The sequence below is a fragment of the Fundulus heteroclitus genome, unplaced genomic scaffold (assembly GCF_011125445.2).
Source record: "Fundulus heteroclitus isolate FHET01 unplaced genomic scaffold, MU-UCD_Fhet_4.1 scaffold_50, whole genome shotgun sequence".
Taxonomy (NCBI): domain Eukaryota; kingdom Metazoa; phylum Chordata; class Actinopteri; order Cyprinodontiformes; family Fundulidae; genus Fundulus; species Fundulus heteroclitus.
In genome coordinates, this window is record NW_023396923.1 from 1,646,556 (window position 1) to 1,667,590 (window position 21,035).

A 21,035-nucleotide genomic window follows, 5' to 3' on the forward strand; every position below is an offset into this window, starting at 1 on the left:
TTGTTATCTGTCCATACTGTGAAAGTGTTGCCCTTTAGCCAATGGCTAAATTTCTCGCAAACACTCCACTTCAAAGCTAGAAATTCAAGTCGGTGGGCTGGATATCGTCTCTGAGATCCACTTAGTGTCTTACTGGCGAAAGCTATGGGTCTCGCTTTGCTTTCACCCTCTGGTATCTGTGACAACACAGCACCAAGTCCATCTAGGGAAGCATCGATGGACAAGATTAAAGGACGTGAGAAGTCAGGGTGAGCAAGAACCACACAGTCCATCAGACTTTCTTTCAACTTATTAAAAGCTGAGTCGCATTCCTGTGTCCAGTCATCTGGTTTAAGCTTCCTATAGGTCCCCGCATTTGCTCTTGCCTTTCCCCTTCTTCTCTGTCCAGCAGTAAGAGCAAAGAGTGGTTTAGCCAAAAAAGAGCAATTGGGGAGGAAGTGCTGGTAATAGAATACCATCCCCAGAAAAGATTTAATCCGTCGAACAGAAGGTGTACATCCATCATCTTCCATCAAATCGGACGTCAACATTTTGGATATCACCTCAACTTTTGATGGATCCACAGCCACACCATTTCCATCAATGACATGGCCCAGAAACTTCACAGAAGCTCGCATGAGGTGGCACTTCTTGGGACTCAGCTTCAAGTTATGCTCCCGCAGCCGCTGAAAGACAACCTCCAACCTCTGCAAAGCCTCCTCCTCACTGGGCGCAAAAACAAGCAGGTCATCTAAATAGCATAACAGACTGCTGAAGTTCAAGTCACCAAATATGCTTAACATCATACGCATAAAGGAAGCCGGGCTATTGCAGAGCCCCTGTGGCATCCGGTTGTACTCATGTAAGCCAAGTGGTGTAGTAAAAGCAGTATACTTTTTATCCTCTTCAGCCATAGGGATATTGTAAAAGCCAGATGTAAGATCCATTGTGCTAAAATACATATTCCCTCCCAAGGCAGCAAGACAGTCAGACTGGTGAGGAAGAGGATGAGCATCCTTAAGGGTTCTGGCATTCAGCCACCGGAAATCAGTGCAAATCCTGAGATTTCCATCCTTTTTCCAAACCATTACCAATGGTGAAGCATACTCACTCACAGACTTTCGAATTATTCCTTGCTCCTCCATTTCTGCCTGTGTAGGACCTGTGTACACTAGTTCTTAGGAGTGAGGTTATTGAAAAGTGTGGAAGATGGATGATGATGGAACCAGAGTCTTTCAACAGACGGAGGTGTAGAGTGCAGAAGCTGGCCGGCAGGAGGCGTGTGGAGAGACTGACCGGGAGGAACTCTGGAGCCGAAGACTTCAGACCAGAACGGAACATCAGAGCCGAGGACTTGAGACCAGAACGTCTGAGCCGTGGACTTGAGACCAGAACGTCTGAGCCGTGGACTTGAGACCGGAACAGCTCACCAGGAGATGAGAACAAGAGTGGGAACAGAGCTGAGCTGGATCTAGGCTGAGACTGGAACAAAAACAAAGCTGACGGAAAGTCTATTAGCTGACTGTAACAAAAAACAAAGTTGAAGGAAGTCTTCAGGCTGACTGTAACAAAAAAACTGAGCTGACAAGGATTTTGGCAGAGACTGAGCGGGAGTGAACACTATGGACCAGCGACGAGAACAGAATGAGGTGAGTCTTATAAAGAGGAGAGCACAGGTGGCAACAGATCAGGGGTAATTGCAGCCTGACAGGTGACGGGAATGAAAACTAATTAGTGTCCAGAGGTGTGACTAAAGCTGAGCGAGGGAGAGCTAAGTGAACTACAAAATAACAAAGAAGCCAGACAAAACTTAAACCATGACAGAAACAGTGTGGGCTTTCTTACAATACTGAATGCTCTATAATTGTATTTCTGATATTTTTTGATTATGCACATCTTTTAGCTTTGTATTCTGAAAAATCAATAATATTACATATAATATAATATAATATAATATAATATAATATAATATAATATAATATTACAGCAGCAAATTATCAAAGTTTTTCAGGGGATGCATTTTGTGTTCGTCTCTAGAATCCTCGCAGATGATATGATATCGTGTGTGTGATGAGTGCAAGTGAAATTAAACTGAGATAAGAGATTTCGAAAGAGCGATATGACTGAAATAAATTCAACATGTAAATTAAAGTTCAAATTCCAACCCTGTATTTTTTTTCATAAAAATTCGACTGTGTTCGTGAAGAAATGTTACAATCGTTTTAGAACAGAACTGTGAAAAATAATAATAATAAGATGAATAGACCTCACCTAATCTGATCTGTTTTATCTGGTGCTAGTAATTCAAATTTACCTAATTTTATGCAAATGGAGATTACTTTACCTTGTTAAAACATGATGATAACATCATGTGAAAAAATAATGTTTTAAGAATAATAATAAAAAAACAAAGGTTGTTTTTGAAGAATTGATCATTCACTTCTTTTTTTGCCTTTTATTCAATTTAAAACATGCACTCTGACGCTATTGTTTAAATAATCACCTGTCTTGAAAGCTTCCAAAATACATCAGGGAGACTCTATTTTTCAAAATTCTCCCCTCCGGGGCTCGGGCACCGGCATAGGTGCACCCTCCTCCCTGATAGTGTGTGGCCTGCTACTGTAAAAAAGTTTGACTGCCCTGCAAGCATGTGATTGTATTCGGATTTTATCTTCAGGATAGCATTGAGTATGTTTTCATCATTTGAATTCTGATAGCCGTCCTCCAAAACAGCCAATTTAGCCTAAATATCTGCAAGACGCTGTGATTTGGCCTTTTTTACTGAAGACTGATAAGAAATAATATTTCCCCTTAATACCACTTTAAATGACTCCCACAAAACTGAGTCAGATACTTCAACGTTGTCATTAAAAAAAAAGAAAATCTGAGATTTTGGCAGAAACACAGTCCTGAAATGTTTGATCAGAATTGATAGGGGGGAAAAAATTTCAATTAAACGACGAAGCATAAAGAATAAAGTGAATCTGTAGTAAGAGAGGCGCGTGATCTGAAATTAAGATGCTGTGATACATTGAGCTGACTGTGTGTGAAATTAATTTAGAATCAATTAAAAAGTGGTCAATTCTGGTAAAACTACCATGGGAGGGGGAAAAAAAGAGTATTTACGATCAGAAGGATGCTGAAGCCTCCAGATATCAACTAAATTTAATGACTGCATGAGATTATTGAGAACTGGGACTGATTTCAAAGAAGTCTGCAGACACGGAGTTAAAGATAAATGGAATGGATTTGCGAATAAGGATTGCGACCCCTCTAGCCTTTGAAGAAAAAATTGACTGGTAAACCTGTGACATCCATGAACATCCGTGACATCCGTCTCTGCTCATTTGGTTGAATATGCGTCTCCTGAAGAAAGACAATATCAGAAGAGAGTGATTTTAAATGTGAAAAAACCTTTGCTCTTTTAAGCGCTTTACCAAGCCCTCTGCAGTTCCAGGAGACAAAATTTAAAGGACTTATGCCCGGCTTAGAAGTATTAGTACACTTGCAGCTTGACAGGAAAACGCAGGGAACATTTGGCTCCAGCTTCCACCAGCCTTTTCCTCACGGTGTTGAATGCCTGGAGCTGCGCTGAAACCTCTGCTGTGTAGTTTGGGAATATGAAGACTTTCTGACCGTGGTACAGCAGCGGGGTTTGTTGTTCACTCAGCCGCAGAATATTCATCACGTCGCGGTCATTGTGCAATCCGGCAATGAGGATCCGAGGTCGTTCATTGGAAAGTGGCTTGGGTCTCGGGGCACGGTGGACTCTGTCTATTTTAACGGGCTTGGGAAAGTTGTACTGTCCCAGCAGCTCCAAGATGAACTTTGAAACAAACTCTGCAGGATGACCAGCCTCTTCCCCTTCTTGGACACCAACAATACGAATATTTTGTCTGCGCGAGCGCCCTTCCAAGTCATTCACCTTTGTTTTAAGAAGACCATTAGCCGCCGCTAGCTCGCTGCAAGTTGCCTCCAGTGCCGAAACACGGGCATCTGTAGAGGATAGAGCCGCGTCTATGTCGTCTATACGGTGCTGGACCTCACTGTGCTCTGTCTGTAGGGTTGTTAAACGAGCCTCAATGGAGTCCAGGCGACCTTCCAGTGATTTCTTGAGAGAATCCACGCAGGTGTAGACTTTAGTAAGATCATCTTTATGGCTATTGACGGCGGCTAAAATAGCCTTTTTGCTAACAGCAGAGACTGCTGTAAGGTTGGCAATATATTCATAGATTCGGCCTCTCCAGATCAATAACTCATCAGCGGATGATTTATTCTACAAAACAGACACATCTCTGTAACCACAGCAAGGCAGGCAGTGAGCTACAACCGTAGTTTCCTCAAAATGAGTCTCCCACCGCGCTGGGAGAATTACATTGGACCCTATGCAGAGCTCGCTCCTCCGCAAATGCTTAGGGACCGTCTGCAAGTTGCAACACCAGAAAAATAATCATAGAGAAATATTCAACAGCGTCACCAAGGAGAGGTGGATTGTTATCAAATTTATTTCATGTGTATCTGACCTCATGTATATCATAGCACATTTATTTGATTTGAAAATAATTCATTTTTTAAGGAATTTTCCAAGGCCTAAATGGCAATTTGCAGCTCTATTTTATTATTAGAATAAGTATAAAATGAGCAATAACTACACTATAGATCATTGTAGTGCCACCAAACTAGTAGAATACATAGATCCATTCATCTAGATCAGTAGTCCCCAATCCTGGTCCTCGAGGGCCGGTGTCCTGCAACTTTTATTTGTTACTCTGCTTCAACACACCTGAGTCAAATAATGAGGTCATTAAGAGGACTCTGGAGAACTTGACAGTACACTGGGGAAGTAAGTCAGGTGTGTTGGATCAGGGACACATGTAAAACCTGCAGGGACACTGGCCCTCGAGGACCAGGATTGGGGACCACTGATCTAGATCATACTACACCTCTTACTTTGTGTAAATGTGCTAAACTATTTTTTTTATTCTTTCATTGTTATCATAAGCATATTATCACCAATAAGTACCTTATAGATCATTGTAGTGCCACCAAACTTGTAGTATACATAGATAACCTCATTTAGTTCATACTACAACTCTTACTTTAGGGAAATGTGCTTAACTTTATTTTTTGACATTTTTTCATTGTTATTACAAGCATATAATGGAAAATAGGTACAGTATGGATCATTGTAGTGCTACCAAACTCATCCTACACATAGATACCCTCATCTAGTTCATACTACAACTCTTACTTTGGGAAAATGTGCTAAACTAATTTTTTTTTTTTAGATTTTTTTAATTGTTATTATAAGCATATCACCAATAAGTACAGTATAGATCATTGTAGTGCCACCAAACTCGTAGAACACATAGATAACCTCATCTAGTTCATACTACAGCTCTTACTTTAGGAAAATGTGCTAAATTGTATTTTTTTATATTTTTTATTTGTTATTACAAGCATATAATAGCCAATAAGTACATTATAGATCATTGTGGTGCCACCAAACTTGTAGGATACATAGATAACTTCATCTAGACCATACTACAGCTCTTAATTTAGGGAAATGTGCTTAACCTTATTTTTTGAAATTTTTTCATTGTTATTACAAGCATATAATAGCCAATAGGTACAGTATAGATCAAGGGTGTCAAACATACGGCCCGCGGGCCGGTTCCGACAATTTAGTCCGGCTCGGTGGCTAAATGCATTATCATTTTTTTTTAAAAAGCACTTTTTTCCCACCAGTGTCCTGTCTGGCAATGTGGCAATAAGAATTGTTGTCTTAATGCCAAAAAAAGCTCATCAGATTTGACTTTCATAAGTGGAGCAGTACTGCTTTTCCCATAGTGCTCCGCTTGATTATTGAATGTGAATAGTTTTATTATGATTCATGCGGGGAATATCTCAAATGATATGGACACTACAATAGTAAAGTATGAGAGGAAAGGAAGAACAAGAAGAAAAAAAGAAAAGGTGAAAGAAAGAGTAGATAAAAGGAAGAGAATGATAAAACATTTATTGAAAAAAAACGTACTGTACTTCGTTTAATTGAAAATCTGCAGTTCCTATATTGTCCACGGGGTGCTGTGTTTTAATCAGCAGATGGTAGCACTGAGCTTCAGATGTGGAAAATTGATTTTAAATCAGTTCTTAATTTTTATCTGTTTGGTGTATTTTGTCATGCAGGACAGTGTTTTTGAGTTCCAAAAAAATTCAGTAAATGTTTTTCAACATTGTACAATCACTGTGATCAGTTCTTATGCATAATGCACAAGTAAATGTTTAACTGAGTAAAAGTATTGTTGAAATTGCACATACACTAAAAGTGAAATTCATTTAATATAAAAATCAACAACAAGTCCACTTTTATTAGTTCTATTCAATCTTGCAATGAGTTTACTCGTGTGGCCCTCTTGAGATCAGATTAAGCTGTATGCGGCCCCTAAACCAAAATGAGTTTGACACCCCTGGTATAGATCATTGTAGTGCCACCAAACTTGTAGTATACATATGTAGCAGGGTGGTAAATTGTGGTTGAATAAGTGTATTGTTTCAAAGTGTTGGTTTTCTTTTGTGTTACGGTAGCAATGCTGTTGAATTATTTTGGTTCAGTTATGTAATTGTATTTGTTTGTTTTTTTACATGTTCAGGTAGTTGGTCTCAGGCGTTGCACATTTTGACCACCAGAGAGCAGTGTTTCAAGGTGATTATTGTTTCCCAAGAAGAGAAAGGAAATGCATCTTGTTCTCTTCCTGTGTTGCTATAACGTGAGCCTTGCCAGACGGATGTCGCTCCACCTAGCTTCACTCACATCCATCTGGGACCTCTCCCATAGAGTGATTTCTCCAAGCAATTTTATTGTCTAGCCAATCAGGACGCAGGGCTGGAGATTCATAGATGTGACGTAGTGGAGAAGTGACCGTGACGTGAGACTGTTTTGATTTAGACAGCAATGGCGGCTCGCATCGAGGAAGCAAGCGTTAACATTGATGCTGCTATTTCTTCCGTGTTGTCCAATCTACCTAATATTGTTTCATTAAAAGAACATCAGAGAATGCCTCTGAAGGCTTTTGTTGGTGGAAACCATGTTTTCGCCCTTCTCCCGACCGGATTTGGCAAGTTTTGTTTTCCGGGGCGCGCCCGTGGTGGACGCGTCCACCGCGGTCTCGCCCGAGGCCGAGCAGTTAGCGCAAACCATGTTAGGAGGCCTTTAGTCCTGGCGCGGTCGGCCCGGGATTGACTCCGACCCACCTTCCTGTCAGCTCACTGTCAATAAAACGCGTGCCACTAGAGCCGCAAACACATTAAAAAAAAAGTTTTGTTTTTTCCTGTGTCGCTCTCACAGCGCCACGGGTTAGCATCGGTGTGAGTGGTTGAAATAGCACGTCGATAAAGATGACAGACAAGTGGCTTATCCAATCATATGCAAGGATTTTTGATAAGGCCCAGCCTTCAATAAAGGCAATTCCAATGGATCAGTCCCAGGTGGATGTGAGTGGAGCTAGGTGGAGCGAAATCCATCTGGCAAGGGTGAGGTTAGTGTTGCTATACTATGTGCTGAACTTGGAGGTGGACTGTACGTGTTTTATCCGTAGGAGATAGTTTTGGCAGAAAATCGATAAATATATACATCACTTGTTGAAATAATTTGGTACATTCTCATTTATTTGTTAAGCAGTCAGTATTTTAATAAGATGGTGTATTTCTGAAACGGATGGTTCAATAAACCTGTAGGTGCGGTGCATAGACATCATATACATAGACGCGTCGTTGGGCGGGTTTTGCCTATTCTGTGATGCGTCAGAGCGTCCACCATGTTGAATGTGGCAAATCTGCAGTTACTCAGTCACTTAAACAGTATCAGAGGGATTTTAATCTCAGAATATACTTTGTATTCTTAATATTTTTATTTTCGTAATATTACAAGTTTATTTTTGTATCCCTCTAGCTTCATTCTCCTGAATTTATTCTCGTAAAGATAAAAATAATTAAAATAATCTAACCTGGTCCTATTACTCCAGAAGTCAAATAATTCTGCGAACTGACTATTCTGGAAATGTTCCCTCTTAATTCTCATAATATGACGTTTTTCTCATAACATTACCGCTTTTATGTTGTTGTTTTTTTTTGTTTTTTGTTTTACCTTATTGTCCTAATTAGATTCAACAAATTGATCCCTAAATTCACAACACATTATATATATATATATATATATATATATATATATATATATATATATATATGTATATATATATATATATATATATATATATATATGTATATATATATATATATGTGTGTGTGTATATATATATATATATATATATATATATGTATATATATATATATATATATGTATATATATATATATATATATATATATATATATATATATATATATATATATATATAATCACACAGCTATTTATTTGGCTTATTTATAATACTTGAAAATCCATATATGCACATCTATGTCTAAATACAATAGTCTGTACTGTATGCAAGCTAAAAACCTTGAAAAAGAATGGTCTTGCACAGCTTTTTTCTAGTGTTGCCACTCTGCAGCTTTAGAGTGTCCAGTTTTGCAATATGGTGCAGCCTTAATTTATAGAAGGCAGATAAAAGTAGTGAATCAGCCCGAATACATTTCCATGCAGCACAGGAATCTTCACAGGAGGCATCTTCTCTGATCCACGTTCACTACAACAGAACTTAACTTTTTTCTGCCACATACAATATGGCGGTGGGGGTGACGTTGACGTGCGAAACTGCGCCCAACAACGCGTCTGCGTATATGATGTCTATGGGTGCGGTGCAGGGCGGCCATTTCCTGCACGTGACAGATGTCTGATCATTGGTGTGCTCCAGTATTAAGAGGGAACTGAGACGTTACTGTGGAATGTAAGTGTTGATAAAATAAGTCATATTGCAATTTCATGTGCTCTAAATCAGTGGGGGGTAATGCACCTCTCTGTATTTTGTTTGTGGAGCTAGAGGCCACTGCCGTATTTCTTTTGCTTTTATATATTGTATTTTTGGTTTTTTTGGGCATTTTCTCTGTTATTTTGGAGATTGCCACATCTCACTAGTAGTTACCCAATGTTTGATCCACAACTGTTCAGATTTTTGAACAAAAGTAAGAAATAAGACAACTTTGTTTAATCTGTCCCAACTGAAAATAAAATATATTGCACATTAAGAACCCCAGTTATTGTGTTCTGTGTGGCTAAGTATTTCCCGGGCTACACGTTTTGGTACCAGGAGTGGGGTGTGCAAAAAAAAAAAAACAAATACAATTACATAACTAAACCAAAATAATTCAACAGCATTGCTACCGTAACACAAAAGAAAACCAACACTTTGAAACAATACACTTATTCAAACACAATTTACCACCCGGCTACATATGTATACTACAAGTTTGGTGGCACTACAATGATCTATACCAGGGGTGTCAAACTCATTTTGGTTTAGGGGCCGCATACAGCTTAATCTGATCTCAAGAGGGCCACACGAGTAAACTCATTGCAAGATTAAATACAACTAATAAAAGTGGACTTGTTGTTGATTTTTATATTAAATGAATTTCACCACTTTTACACAATATATTATGAATAACCTCAGCGTTTTTAAGAAAAGTATGTGCAATTTCAACAATACTTTTGCTCAGTTAAACATTTACTTGTGCATTATGCATATGAACTGATCACAGAGATTGTACAATGTTGAAAAACATTTATTGAAATTTTTTGGAATTTAAAAACACTGTCCTGCATGACAAAATAAACAGATAAAACTGATTTAAAATCAATTTTCCACATCTGAAGCTCAGTGCTACCATCTGCTGATTAAAACACAGATAAAACACACATAGATAACCTCATCTAGTTCATACTACAACTCTTACTTTGGGAGAATGTGCTAAACTCTATTTTTTGACATCTTTTATTGTTATTATAAGCATATTATCACCAATAAGTACAGTGTAGATCATTGTAGTGCCACCAAACTCGTAGAACACATAGATAACCTCATCTAGTTCATAGTGCAGCTCTTATTTTAGGAAAATGTGCTAAATTGTATTTTTTGATATTTTTTCTTTGTTATTACAAGCATATAATAGCCAATAAGTACACCATAGATCATTGTGGTGCCACCAAACTTGTAGGATACATAGATAACTTCATCTAGACCATACTACAACTCTTACTTTAGGAAAATGTGCTTAACTTTATTTTTTTATATTTTTTCATTGTTATTACAAGCATATAATAGCCAATAGGTACACTATAGATTATTGTAGTGCCATCAAATTTATGGCATACATATAAATTGAACATGTTGAATAAACATAACATTGGCTTTATTGATGCAGAAAGGCTTATACCTATAACAACTATATTACAACCAAAGACTATTTAACTTCTCCTTTACTGTTTGCATTATGATCAAACAATGTAACATGAGAATACAGCTTGTTCCTGCAAACTTACACAAAATAAAATCTCACTGAATAATAAAAATCACAATTTTAAGATTCCAATAAAGCGCCACAAAAATTGGTATAAACCTGAACACCGCTTTATGTCTTGTTTGCCGGCATGATTTTGAGGGAGACCTCCGTGGGAATTGCCTGCTAGGAGGTCAACATAGCTACAAGCTCCACATCACTACAACATGTTCAGTGACAGTCAGCAATAGTTACTCTGAGATTCTCTTGTTGGTGCACAACACACACCAAGGGGTGTCTTTGTTTGGAATCTGTGCTGGTATCAATTCAGTGCATTCAGTGTGGAACCATCATCTACAAGTTTCACACTGTATCTATAGCATCGGGATACACATTTGTGTTATTGTAAAATTTTGGACATAAAGAAATTTGTAGAGAATGAAATATGCCCATACATTTTTCCTAACAGCAGTCTTACCTTTGTTTTTACCTACCCATTGTCTTAAAAGCTTGTAACATAAGGAAAGTAAAATGCAAAGCTGAGGTCCTACAAGAATGTTGTACAATATGAAAGACTATAAAGTACTTGAATATTTTACTATGAATATATATATATATATATATATATTACTAAAAATATTATCCAAATTTTACCTAATACAAGTGAAACGAAAACGAGCTTGTTGAAGTCTAAATCTAAAATGTCTAACATGGCCAACAGTTACATATGTAGCTAAAGAAAGGTTAAATTAATGTAGCATTGAATCAGGTCAAAAGCTTCAACTCACAATCAAAACTGAATTTAATCTGTCATGTAAACATTTCTCATTCATTACAACAATCAAAATGACAAGGAAAAGAAAAATGGTTTGACTTACAGTGGAAATTCTGTTCATATTTCAACTTCCTCATAATCTTTTTTTCCACTAAACTGTAAAAGATTATTGCTCTACTGACCTTAATTGATGGCTGATCATGATTGGCTGGGACTTCATTACACTAAGCATCTAATTGGTCTGATTGTGTCTGGTGGTGTGGTTGCATGGTAGTGGCCATGAGGTAAAAACTCAATACCAGCATATTTAATCAAATTAATTAAATAACCAACCAAAGCTCAAACATCTTTGAAATAAAGTAAAAATCAATGACAACACATGATAATGTGATGTTTTTAGACTCCATGTTGACTTTTAGTTAATGTTATACCTGCAAAGAAAAAAAAATTGGTGAAAATAGTTTCCAGGGCAAGAGTGTTGGCTTAGAGATTCCTGCAGTTCAACCTGAGTACTGCTAATAAAAACGATGGAGAAAGATTTGTATTATTTTTTATGTGAAATTATTCCTCAGAATTGAGAGTCAAAATTCACAAGCCAAGTGTTGCTGTGTAAATAAATCTGATAAGGTGTAGATGTGATTTTTGTCACCCTACAACTTATAAAAGTTACTTTGTAGATGATGATATTACTTTAAAAGCTGAAGCTGCTACCCCCGCGACCCGACCCCGGATAAGCGGAAGAAGACGGACGGACGGACGGATATTACTTTATGCCCTTAATGTTACATGGAGAATATTAGAAATATGTGTGGCCCATCATCCCAAAGTAAGAGTTGTAGTATAAACTAGATGAGGTTATCTATGTGTAGGATGAGTTTGGTGGCACTACAATGATCTATACTGTACCTATTGGCTATTATATGCTTATAATAACAATAAAATAATGTCCAAAAACACAATTTAGCACATTTTCCCAAAGTAAGATGTGTAGTATAAACTAGATGAGGTTATCTATGTGTTCTACCAGTTTGGTGGCACCATAATAATCTATGGTGCACTTATTGATAAATATACGCTTATAATAACAAAGAAAAAAATCTCAAAAAATAACGTTAAGCACATTTTCCCAAAGTAAGAGTTGTAGTATGAACTAAATGAGGTTATCTATGTGTATGATGCGTTTGGTGGCACTACAATGATCTATACTGTACTTATTGATAATTAAATGCTTATAATAACAAAGAAAAAATCTCAAAAAATATAGTTAAGCACATTTTCCCAAAGTAAGAGTTGTAGTATGATCCAGATGAAGTGATCTATGTATTCTACAAGTTTGGTGGCACTACAATGATCTATAGTGTAGTCATTACTCAATTTATACTTGTTATATTGATAAAATATTGGTGCCATTTGCCATTTAGGCCTTGGAAAATTCCTCAAAAAATTTTTTTTTCAAATCCAATAAATTTGGTATGATATACATGAGATGAAATACACATTAAATTAATTTGATAATAATCCACCTCTCCTTGGAGACGCTGTTGAATATTTCTCTCTGATTGCAACTTGCAGACGGTCCCTAAGCATTTGCAGAGGAGCGAGCTGTGCATAGGGTCCAATGTAATTCTCCCAGCGTGGTGGGAGACTCATTTTGAGGAAACTACGGTTGTAGCTCACTGTCTGCCTTGCTGTGGTTACATCTGCTGATGAGTTATTGATCCGGAAAGGCCGCATCTGTGAATATATTTCCAGCTTTACTGCTGTACAGCAGAGCACGCCTGAGCAGTGACACGGAGCTCTGTAAAACACGTCTACTCCATTACAGCACTCTAGCGCCCCCACCTAAATTGTTGAATATTTAACTAATTTTCACGTTGTTGTTTTTTGCTTAAAACTTTAAAACTATAGCTATTATAACAAATGGTCCAGTGCGTATAAATAATCTTAGTGGGGTTAAAAATAATAGAATATTCTGACAGGATGTATGTTTCAAAACACAGCCACTCATACATGTTTTTTATTACTATATAAACAAACACATTAGTACATGTACACATATTTATGTACACATACATACATATATATATATATATATATATATATATATATATATATATATATATATATAGTAGTAGTATCGTAACTGCAGATTTGCCACATTTAAGATGGCGGACGCCCTGACGCATCGCAGCATATGCAGAACCCGCCCAATGACGCGTCTACGTATATAATGTCTATGGCAGCGCTGTCTTCTTCTGTCTTCTTCTCTGTCTTCTCTCGCCTCCCCTGTGACTCTTTGGTGCCCCCCCCCCCCCCCCCCCCCCCCCAGGGAGGAGCGACTCACCTATTGAAAACCATCGCTCTAACCATTAGGCCACCACTCTTAATCAAGAGTAGAGGTGCCAGTTGGTGTGATATACTGATAAAATGTTCACATTTTACAGTCTTTCTCGTCTGAAATGAGCAAATAGCATGGCTAGTTTACTTTACATGTGCATTCTCTGAAGAATGTAGACCCCCCCCCCCCCCCCCCCCCCTTTGGTAACAGACAGGTTGACAGCTTTAACGCATGAAACGGAGAGCATTCAGCTTTACTATCTACTTTAGATCTTGGGCTGCATCCGAAAGGTTCTAATTATAGCTCCTAGCTCCTGTTCCTTGACCTTTCTTCAGCTTCGGACAGCCCTCATATCATACATCATTACACAATGGAAATGCACATAGATGATGCTAGTTAAATTTGGGCCGAAAAAGATCTACAAAAAACGCAAGGTAGACAAATATATATGTCAAATAAACAATGTCTACACCATAAACAATTAATCAGAGTTTTATTTTCAAGGTTAACACCTGTTTTCATTGCTTGTTAATATTTAAAACTGTGCTATTAGACGGTTACACTGTCTATCGGATCTCTTCTCTCCAGACATTTTCGTTAATATCCATCAGCAGGGCTGTGCTGATTGTGGGATTCCTTATAGCTCCTAAGCACCAGTGAGGGACATTGCAAGCTCCCTATGCTAAAGGAGCTATGATAGGAAGCATACAGGCTCCTTTTTCTACCTCCTTGTTTACTGACAACACTTATCGTTGCAACAGCCGACCCACTTCCGCTTTAGCTAAAGTCCTTACCAATTAGATCTTTCTGAATGCAGCCTTGGTGTCTCTCACAGCCTGAATGAACTACAGACATGTCTCAATACATCATAAAAAATTAGTTTCTTTCAAACAGCTTCAAATGACTTCCTTCTAAGACACCCCATTCATTTTGACCTCTAGATAACCTGTCAGTTTTTTGGTTTCTGTTTTCGAGACATAAAAAGTTGTTGCAGTTTTACAGCTCATGTTTCCACAGGGACACTACTGCTGTAAAGAGTTCATAGTGAGCCAGACTCCTCTGAGCGGCACAGTGGAAGACTTCTGGAGAATGATCTGGGAACACAACACGCACACCGTTGTCTGTCTGCCAGACGTACACCATCAGGTATGACATGTTCACACCTCTTATTTAAAATCATTTCTGTAGTGCAGGCCCATCTGACTCCCATGTTTTTACTTTTTAGAATGAAAAGAGGGACTGCTGTGTCTACTGGCCGAGCAAAGGCCAGCAAATGAGCTTTGATGGTTTCACTGTGTCTTACACGGGGGAGGAGCTTGTACAGCTGGCCAATGATGAGAGACTTCTTGTGCAGGATTTTACAGTGCTGTCTGCTCAGGTGACTAACATTCACACACGATGCTATCAAATACTGCAATATTTAAATGCTCTCCAGCAGATACTTATTTAGAGTCTAATACCTGACTCTGTCGATTTACAGAATGATTGCATCCTGCATGTACGCCAGTTCAGTACCCCCTGCTGGCCCAATCCAGACAGTCCCATCAGGAACAGTTTTGACCTCATCAGCATTGTCAGAGAGCACAGCAGACAAACACAGGACCCTGTAGTCGTGCATGATCCGTGAGTAAAGCACTGCAGGATTACTCGGTGGTTAAGCCCTTCTCAGAGCTAATTGTGTGCTTCTATGCAGTTCGGGAGGCTCTACATCAGGGCTCTTCTGTGCCCTTACCACCCTGTTCAATCAGTTAGAGGAGGAGGGAGCAGTGGATATCTACATGGTGGCACGGATGACCAACCTCATGAGACCTGGGGTTTTTAATGATGTTGTGAGTACTGCTACGGTACAGTCTTACGTTGTGAAAGAGCGCTGAATTTCATCTGAGCTTGTTCCAGGCTGGATGAATAAGCTAGAAAACTTTAACAGGCGTATGGACTCATATCCAAGTTCCATCTCCAGAGTATAGAAATCTGACTTTCTAAAAAAAAAAAAATGAAAAGAAATTCAAAAGGTGAATTACACTTAAATGGTGTATGGAAGCTGACAATGAACAAGTATCTGGTGTGAATGTTGTTGATGTAAATGTGTCAGTTTTCAGATAACAGGGGGTTTACAGTCCAAAAAGGAGTAGTGTCTGTGTTTTTCCTAGTTCCGTAGTTTATCCCCAACACTGAGGGATAATCTCCGTCTTTGAAGGGTGTTAGCAGCTTCTACCAGCAACAAGCATTCCTGTCGGAGGTTCTGGGTCGAAGTACATATGATGACCATTTGTTTCAAGAATTTCTGCTACAGCATGTTAACATACCAACGAGGGATGCACAGATAGGAAAATTTGGGCCGATGTCGATATCTGATATTATTGTTGTTATTTCCCAACTTTTTTGCCACCGTGAAAACATAGTCACACTGCTGACATTGCTTCTCTGCTTCAGTGAAACACCCCACAATCCTGCGATGTGTCACGTTCACTTTCACATGGCCAAACAGGTAGCACAGGACCAACCCTCTTCTTTCAACATATACACCAGCAGCAACAAGATGGATGAAAGATGGTTCATATCGGCCCAGCTTTAAAGGCACATCTAAAAAAAATTAATCTGGTGAAAAGGTTCATATTTTGTGTCCCTCACTTGAGGAAGCGGAACTTGTAAATGGATTGATTACAAACAAAGTGAAATATTTCAAACCATTATTTCTTTTCATTTTGACGATTATGGCCTACAGATGATGAAAACCACAAACAGAAATAAAGGTTTGAAATATTTCACTCTTTTGAAATAACAGAGTATGCAAAATTCCAAATTTCACTTTCTGAAATGACTGAATAAATAATTCACTTTTTCACAATATTCTTATATTTTGAGATGTACCTGTACTTATTGGACCGTCGCTGACATGGTAATAACAGTGGCCCATCCTGATCTCAATGCCGGCCCTGATCCAAACAAAACAAGGTCATCCTCTTACTATCTTGTGACAACAATGGAACAGTAAAGCACAAGGAAACAAGCCTGATTTATTTTCTCTCACCACTGAGATAATAAAACTTATCAAAGCACAATTTTCTAACATCATAAACCTAATGAAATAAAGGAAATGTTACTGTGGCAGAAATAAGACAGATTTCATTATTTCGAGAAAATTAAACAAGCTCATTTGTTTTTCTATATTAACAGGACAAAACAAGTTTGGGATCTCATCTCAGCATATAGAAGGAGGCAAATAAAACGAGAGCTTTTTATCACGATATTGTAACATAATGAAACAATCATCTTAACAAAACAAGCGTACGCTCAAGCTTTCTCTAAATAACGAGACAAATGCGAAATTGTTACTGTAAGAAAACCAAGTTTGAGATTTCATTATCTTGAGATAATGAGAGCAAAACTAGAATTGCATCAAATAAGCCTACAATAATGTCTTGAAATTATTGTATATTGAAACATTGAGTTGACATTTTCAAACTGGTATCTCAACAAAATCACATTGAGATTTTGTTATTAAAGTTAGACCAATTCCACAACAAAACAAAGTCAAGCTCATGTTGTTTTGAGGTGTGGGCTTAATTATCTCTACAAAACAAGCTCAAGTATTAATTTGAGATAAAGACTAATTGCAAACCATTTTTTGAGATAATGGTATAATGGGACCATAATTATGAAAACACTGGACTGAGATCTCATGTCTAGATGATGAGATGTTTTCTCTCAACAAAATGAGATTGCACTCGTTTCCACAGTGTTGCGAGAAAATAAACTGATTAGCACAATGGATCAATCTCAAGCTGATGCTTTCCCTTCCACCCTTTATTTCAATAAATTGAGTTTGGGACTCTGTTATTTTTGCAAATTCAGGATGAGATCTCATACGGTGAAAAAGATGAAACCATCATGACAAAATGAGCTCATGCTCTCTCAGTGATGAGATTGTTTATGTCAGGATGATGATACAATGAAACTGGAAACGCAACAAAACAAGTTTGAGATAATGAAACAGTGGAAATGGTATAAACAAAATAAGCCTGAGAACAATTAGGTTCAGTATAACGAGTACAGAAAAGCATCATGATAGGGTCAAGTTCAAGAGATCATGTAGTAATATAATTAAAAACATAAAAATTTTATGTAAAAAGGCAACCACACGATTATCTGGATTTTTGAATTACTGACAGGAACAAGCATATATAACCTCAAACCCAAGTGATTTCTTTTTAGTTTGCTTTGCCACAGAGGAAGTTGATTCTTCTCTGTTTGCTCCACAGGAGCAGTACCAGTATCTCTACCGAGCCATACTGAGCCTGGTGAGCAGCCAGGAGGACCAGAGGGCCCTGCAGAGTCCAGAGACGAATGGATCTGTGCCGCTGGGACAGTCCAACATCACAGAGAGCCTGGAGTCGCTCATGTAGACCTACTCACACTCTCACATGTTGTGCAGGAACGTGTGGGCGGTTTGTGGCTGTGGAAAGTGAGCCTGAAAATGCTTTAAAGTCCAGTTTGCTCTTTAGCCATCAGATGATTTTGGTCATTTAACAATTCATTACAATGCTTCTGGCTTTCTTTCAAAAACAACAATGCTCATCACTGGGAGATTGAACTACTGCTGATGCTACACATAGGCACAGCACCTGAAAGACTGTTTGCTATTTAAAGTGCTCCTTTTTCACACATTTCACGGCTGCGGACACATCTTTTAACAGATCTGTCAGCTTAGAAGGAACAAACCTACTTACAGTGACTTATCTGCCAGCTTTTGTGTCCTCACCTTAGATGACTGTATATTTTTATCCTAAAATAAAAACACAGCACAGCAGTGCATCATGTGTTGAGCATCATATATTTTTCCCAACTTTAACTATACATTTACATTTTTTAGTGGCAGATATTAAATTAATAAGTCGAAATGTTTATATTTTGGTCACAGTATGTATCTAGAATGCAACAGAACAAAGGCATGGGTGAAGGGCTCCCGTGAGGCACTCATTTCTGATTAAGTACAATATTTGATTAGGTTCCAATCTTTTTAATTAAAGTATTCATGTTTTAAAGATACAATGCAGGTCACAGGTTATGACAGTGCATAGCAGTATTGTAATTTTTTGTGGCAATCAGCCAGAACTTCAGCTACAATTTTGGTCTAATTAGAATTAATAGTAGCCTAATATGAATAGTTTTTGTTACAAAGAAAATATCCCAAACTAAACACTTTGTCATTTTTTTTAGTTATTTTTTCTTAAAATGTTGGAGTGAGAAGTGAAGGTATCTAAGAGGAAGCCATGCTGTTTGAATTCTCTAAATGTTAAGGATGCTGTCACACTGCTGTGTGCATTTACATAGATAAAAAGTGCTTCCCGCCGGACTAAAGATGAACAATTAAAGCATCAGTGCGACCTGTTTGCCGCCTGTTATGCACCCTGTTTTGTATAGTGCATTTTCTCTGGACAAATTGATAGAGAGAGCAGATACAAAATGGTTTAGTCTGAGTGTAACCAGAGCTCAAAAAGAAAAAAGCCCCACCAGGAAATGTCATCCTTTGATGATCTTAATTTTGTGTTTCTCTATTTAACAATCTGGTATAGTGCAGCACTTCTAGGGAAGATGGAATGGCCAGCCAGGAGACAGGGACATACAAACCAGGTTTTATTTTGTGTTCCCCTTACGACATTTACTGAGTATAATGAAATGAAACCATGATGCTTACATAACATTTAAAGAATTCAAAGGCGTTTTAGAACTTGCTCATTTAATTTATGCCCCACCGTTCCTTGAGGCTGCATCATTTAAAGTGATGCTCGGGCAGCTTTACTAATCAAAGTCCACATAAATAAACAAAAGATCATGGGTTAAGATGTGAGAAGACTCTCAGTGAACCTGACCTGACCATTGATCTATGGTGAAAACTGCAGAATGCAAAAATGCCTTGGTATCCTCCTCAACAGCTGCAACATTTTGTCTTTACATAGTTGATTCGTTACAGTTTGATAAAGATATTAGCAACAGATTGGTAACCAAAAAGAACTTTTGTACCCGACCATTCAGAGATTGCTGTGTCTAAAGGGATTATACAAAGTGTGCATGGCCCCTGTTAAAATGTAGTTGTTATGATGTAAAAAATGTGACAATGAGAAATAATCTCAAAACCTTTAAGTACGCAGTGCACACATGTACAATAAAACTGTATTGAAGCACATCTTAATTCAAGCATTCAGGCTTTCTGAATCTTTCATGTTATGAGGAAATCTGTCTTCTTGTTCATGTCCCTTCACAGATCTTCGATGTAGGTTGTTTCAAAACCTTAATTAGCTTGGATATCATGCAGACTCCTGAAAATGTGATTCTAAACTGAATGGTATTCATGATTTCACCCTCCTTGGCAAAAGGTTGGCATCCATCAAAAGAAGCATAATGCAGCTACCACCGTGCTTCACTGTAGGTGTCATATTCTTTGACGTGCTGGGTTGCTTGTGTGAGAAATTAACCTTTTGGAATGGCGGCCAAGAGTTCAGTCTTAGTTTCCTCCAACCATAACATATCCTTCCATGAGGTTCTCACAAGTAGATTATTGTACCTTTTCTTTATTTAGATTTTTAACATTTTTCCCTCTAACAGATTTGTCAGTTGAACAATAAGACACACAGTTGTGAGGAAACAATAAGTAGAGACGTTTCTATATTAATTTCAAATGTTTTTAATTTATGGAAAACAAGGAAACCTTGTTTTAGTCATTAAAGAAAGGTTCAAGGAATCTTTATTGTCCCCATAGGCAAATTTGTTTTACAGCTCGTAGTAGCAAGCAAACAATTAAACAATCACTCAGATACACAAAAAGAAGGAAATCAACAAAAATGTTGAGGTTAGGAAACCCTTGTAGGACCCATTTGGAATTATTGTTTAAAATGGCTTTAATAAGATGTGGTCCCACATTTCCCCCAAGAATCTTCCTTGAACACCTCCTGTGAAAGGTGAACTTGTGCAGTTTCTTCTGTTTTGATCATTTGGTTATGCCACTTAAAGTTTTCCATTATACCGTAGTTCAAATTAATATTAAAACATCTATATGTCCAAATATGCTGGAAGGGGACACAGGCTTTCATGGTGTGTGCTTATTTTTTAATGTCCTATTAAAGGTGGAAAAGATTTTTAAAGTATTTTCGATGATAGGATTTTTTTTTGTTTTGTTTTTTTGCATCACAAAAATGTAGTTTTGCATCTGCTGTCTTAAATTGTGTATTTAACGGAATAACATGATATTATAGATGATGTGGGGATCAACTTCCTCAGTTACTGGAGGCGACAAATGTATCCTTCTTTGCTCTTTTTACTTTTCCTAACTTGTTTCCTCTCCTTAAGAGTTTGGGGGTTCTAATGGCAGACCGATGCTGTAGAAATTAGGTCCAAATGAGAGCAGAATAGTTGAATGACCAATAAATTAAAGAGGGAATTCTTGGACATAATTAACCTCACCCTTGCCAGACGGATGTCGCTCCGCCTAG

The 21,035-nt window shown here is 37.9% G+C and overlaps 1 protein-coding gene across 3 annotated transcripts in view; it reads left to right on the forward strand.

Annotated features, from left to right (window-relative positions):
* The window catches only part of ptprz1b (protein tyrosine phosphatase receptor type Z1b), a 204,205-nt gene extending 184,467 nt beyond the window's left edge, over positions 1-19,738 (forward strand). For 2 of the 3 annotated variants that reach the window (XM_036132402.1, XM_036132403.1), the window contains 5 exons: positions 14,563-14,691; positions 14,771-14,923; positions 15,026-15,168; positions 15,239-15,374; positions 17,808-19,738. In XM_036132402.1, coding sequence (XP_035988295.1) covers positions 14,563-14,691; positions 14,771-14,923; positions 15,026-15,168; positions 15,239-15,374; positions 17,808-17,951 — 705 coding nt within the window. In that variant the 3' untranslated portion in view covers positions 17,952-19,738. Of the gene's footprint in view, positions 1-6,632; positions 6,833-14,562; positions 14,692-14,770; positions 14,924-15,025; positions 15,169-15,238; positions 15,375-17,807 lie in introns of those variants that run through there. The other variant, XM_036132404.1, reaches the window with a different exon arrangement.
* The last annotated feature ends 1,297 nt before the right edge of the window (positions 19,739-21,035 follow it).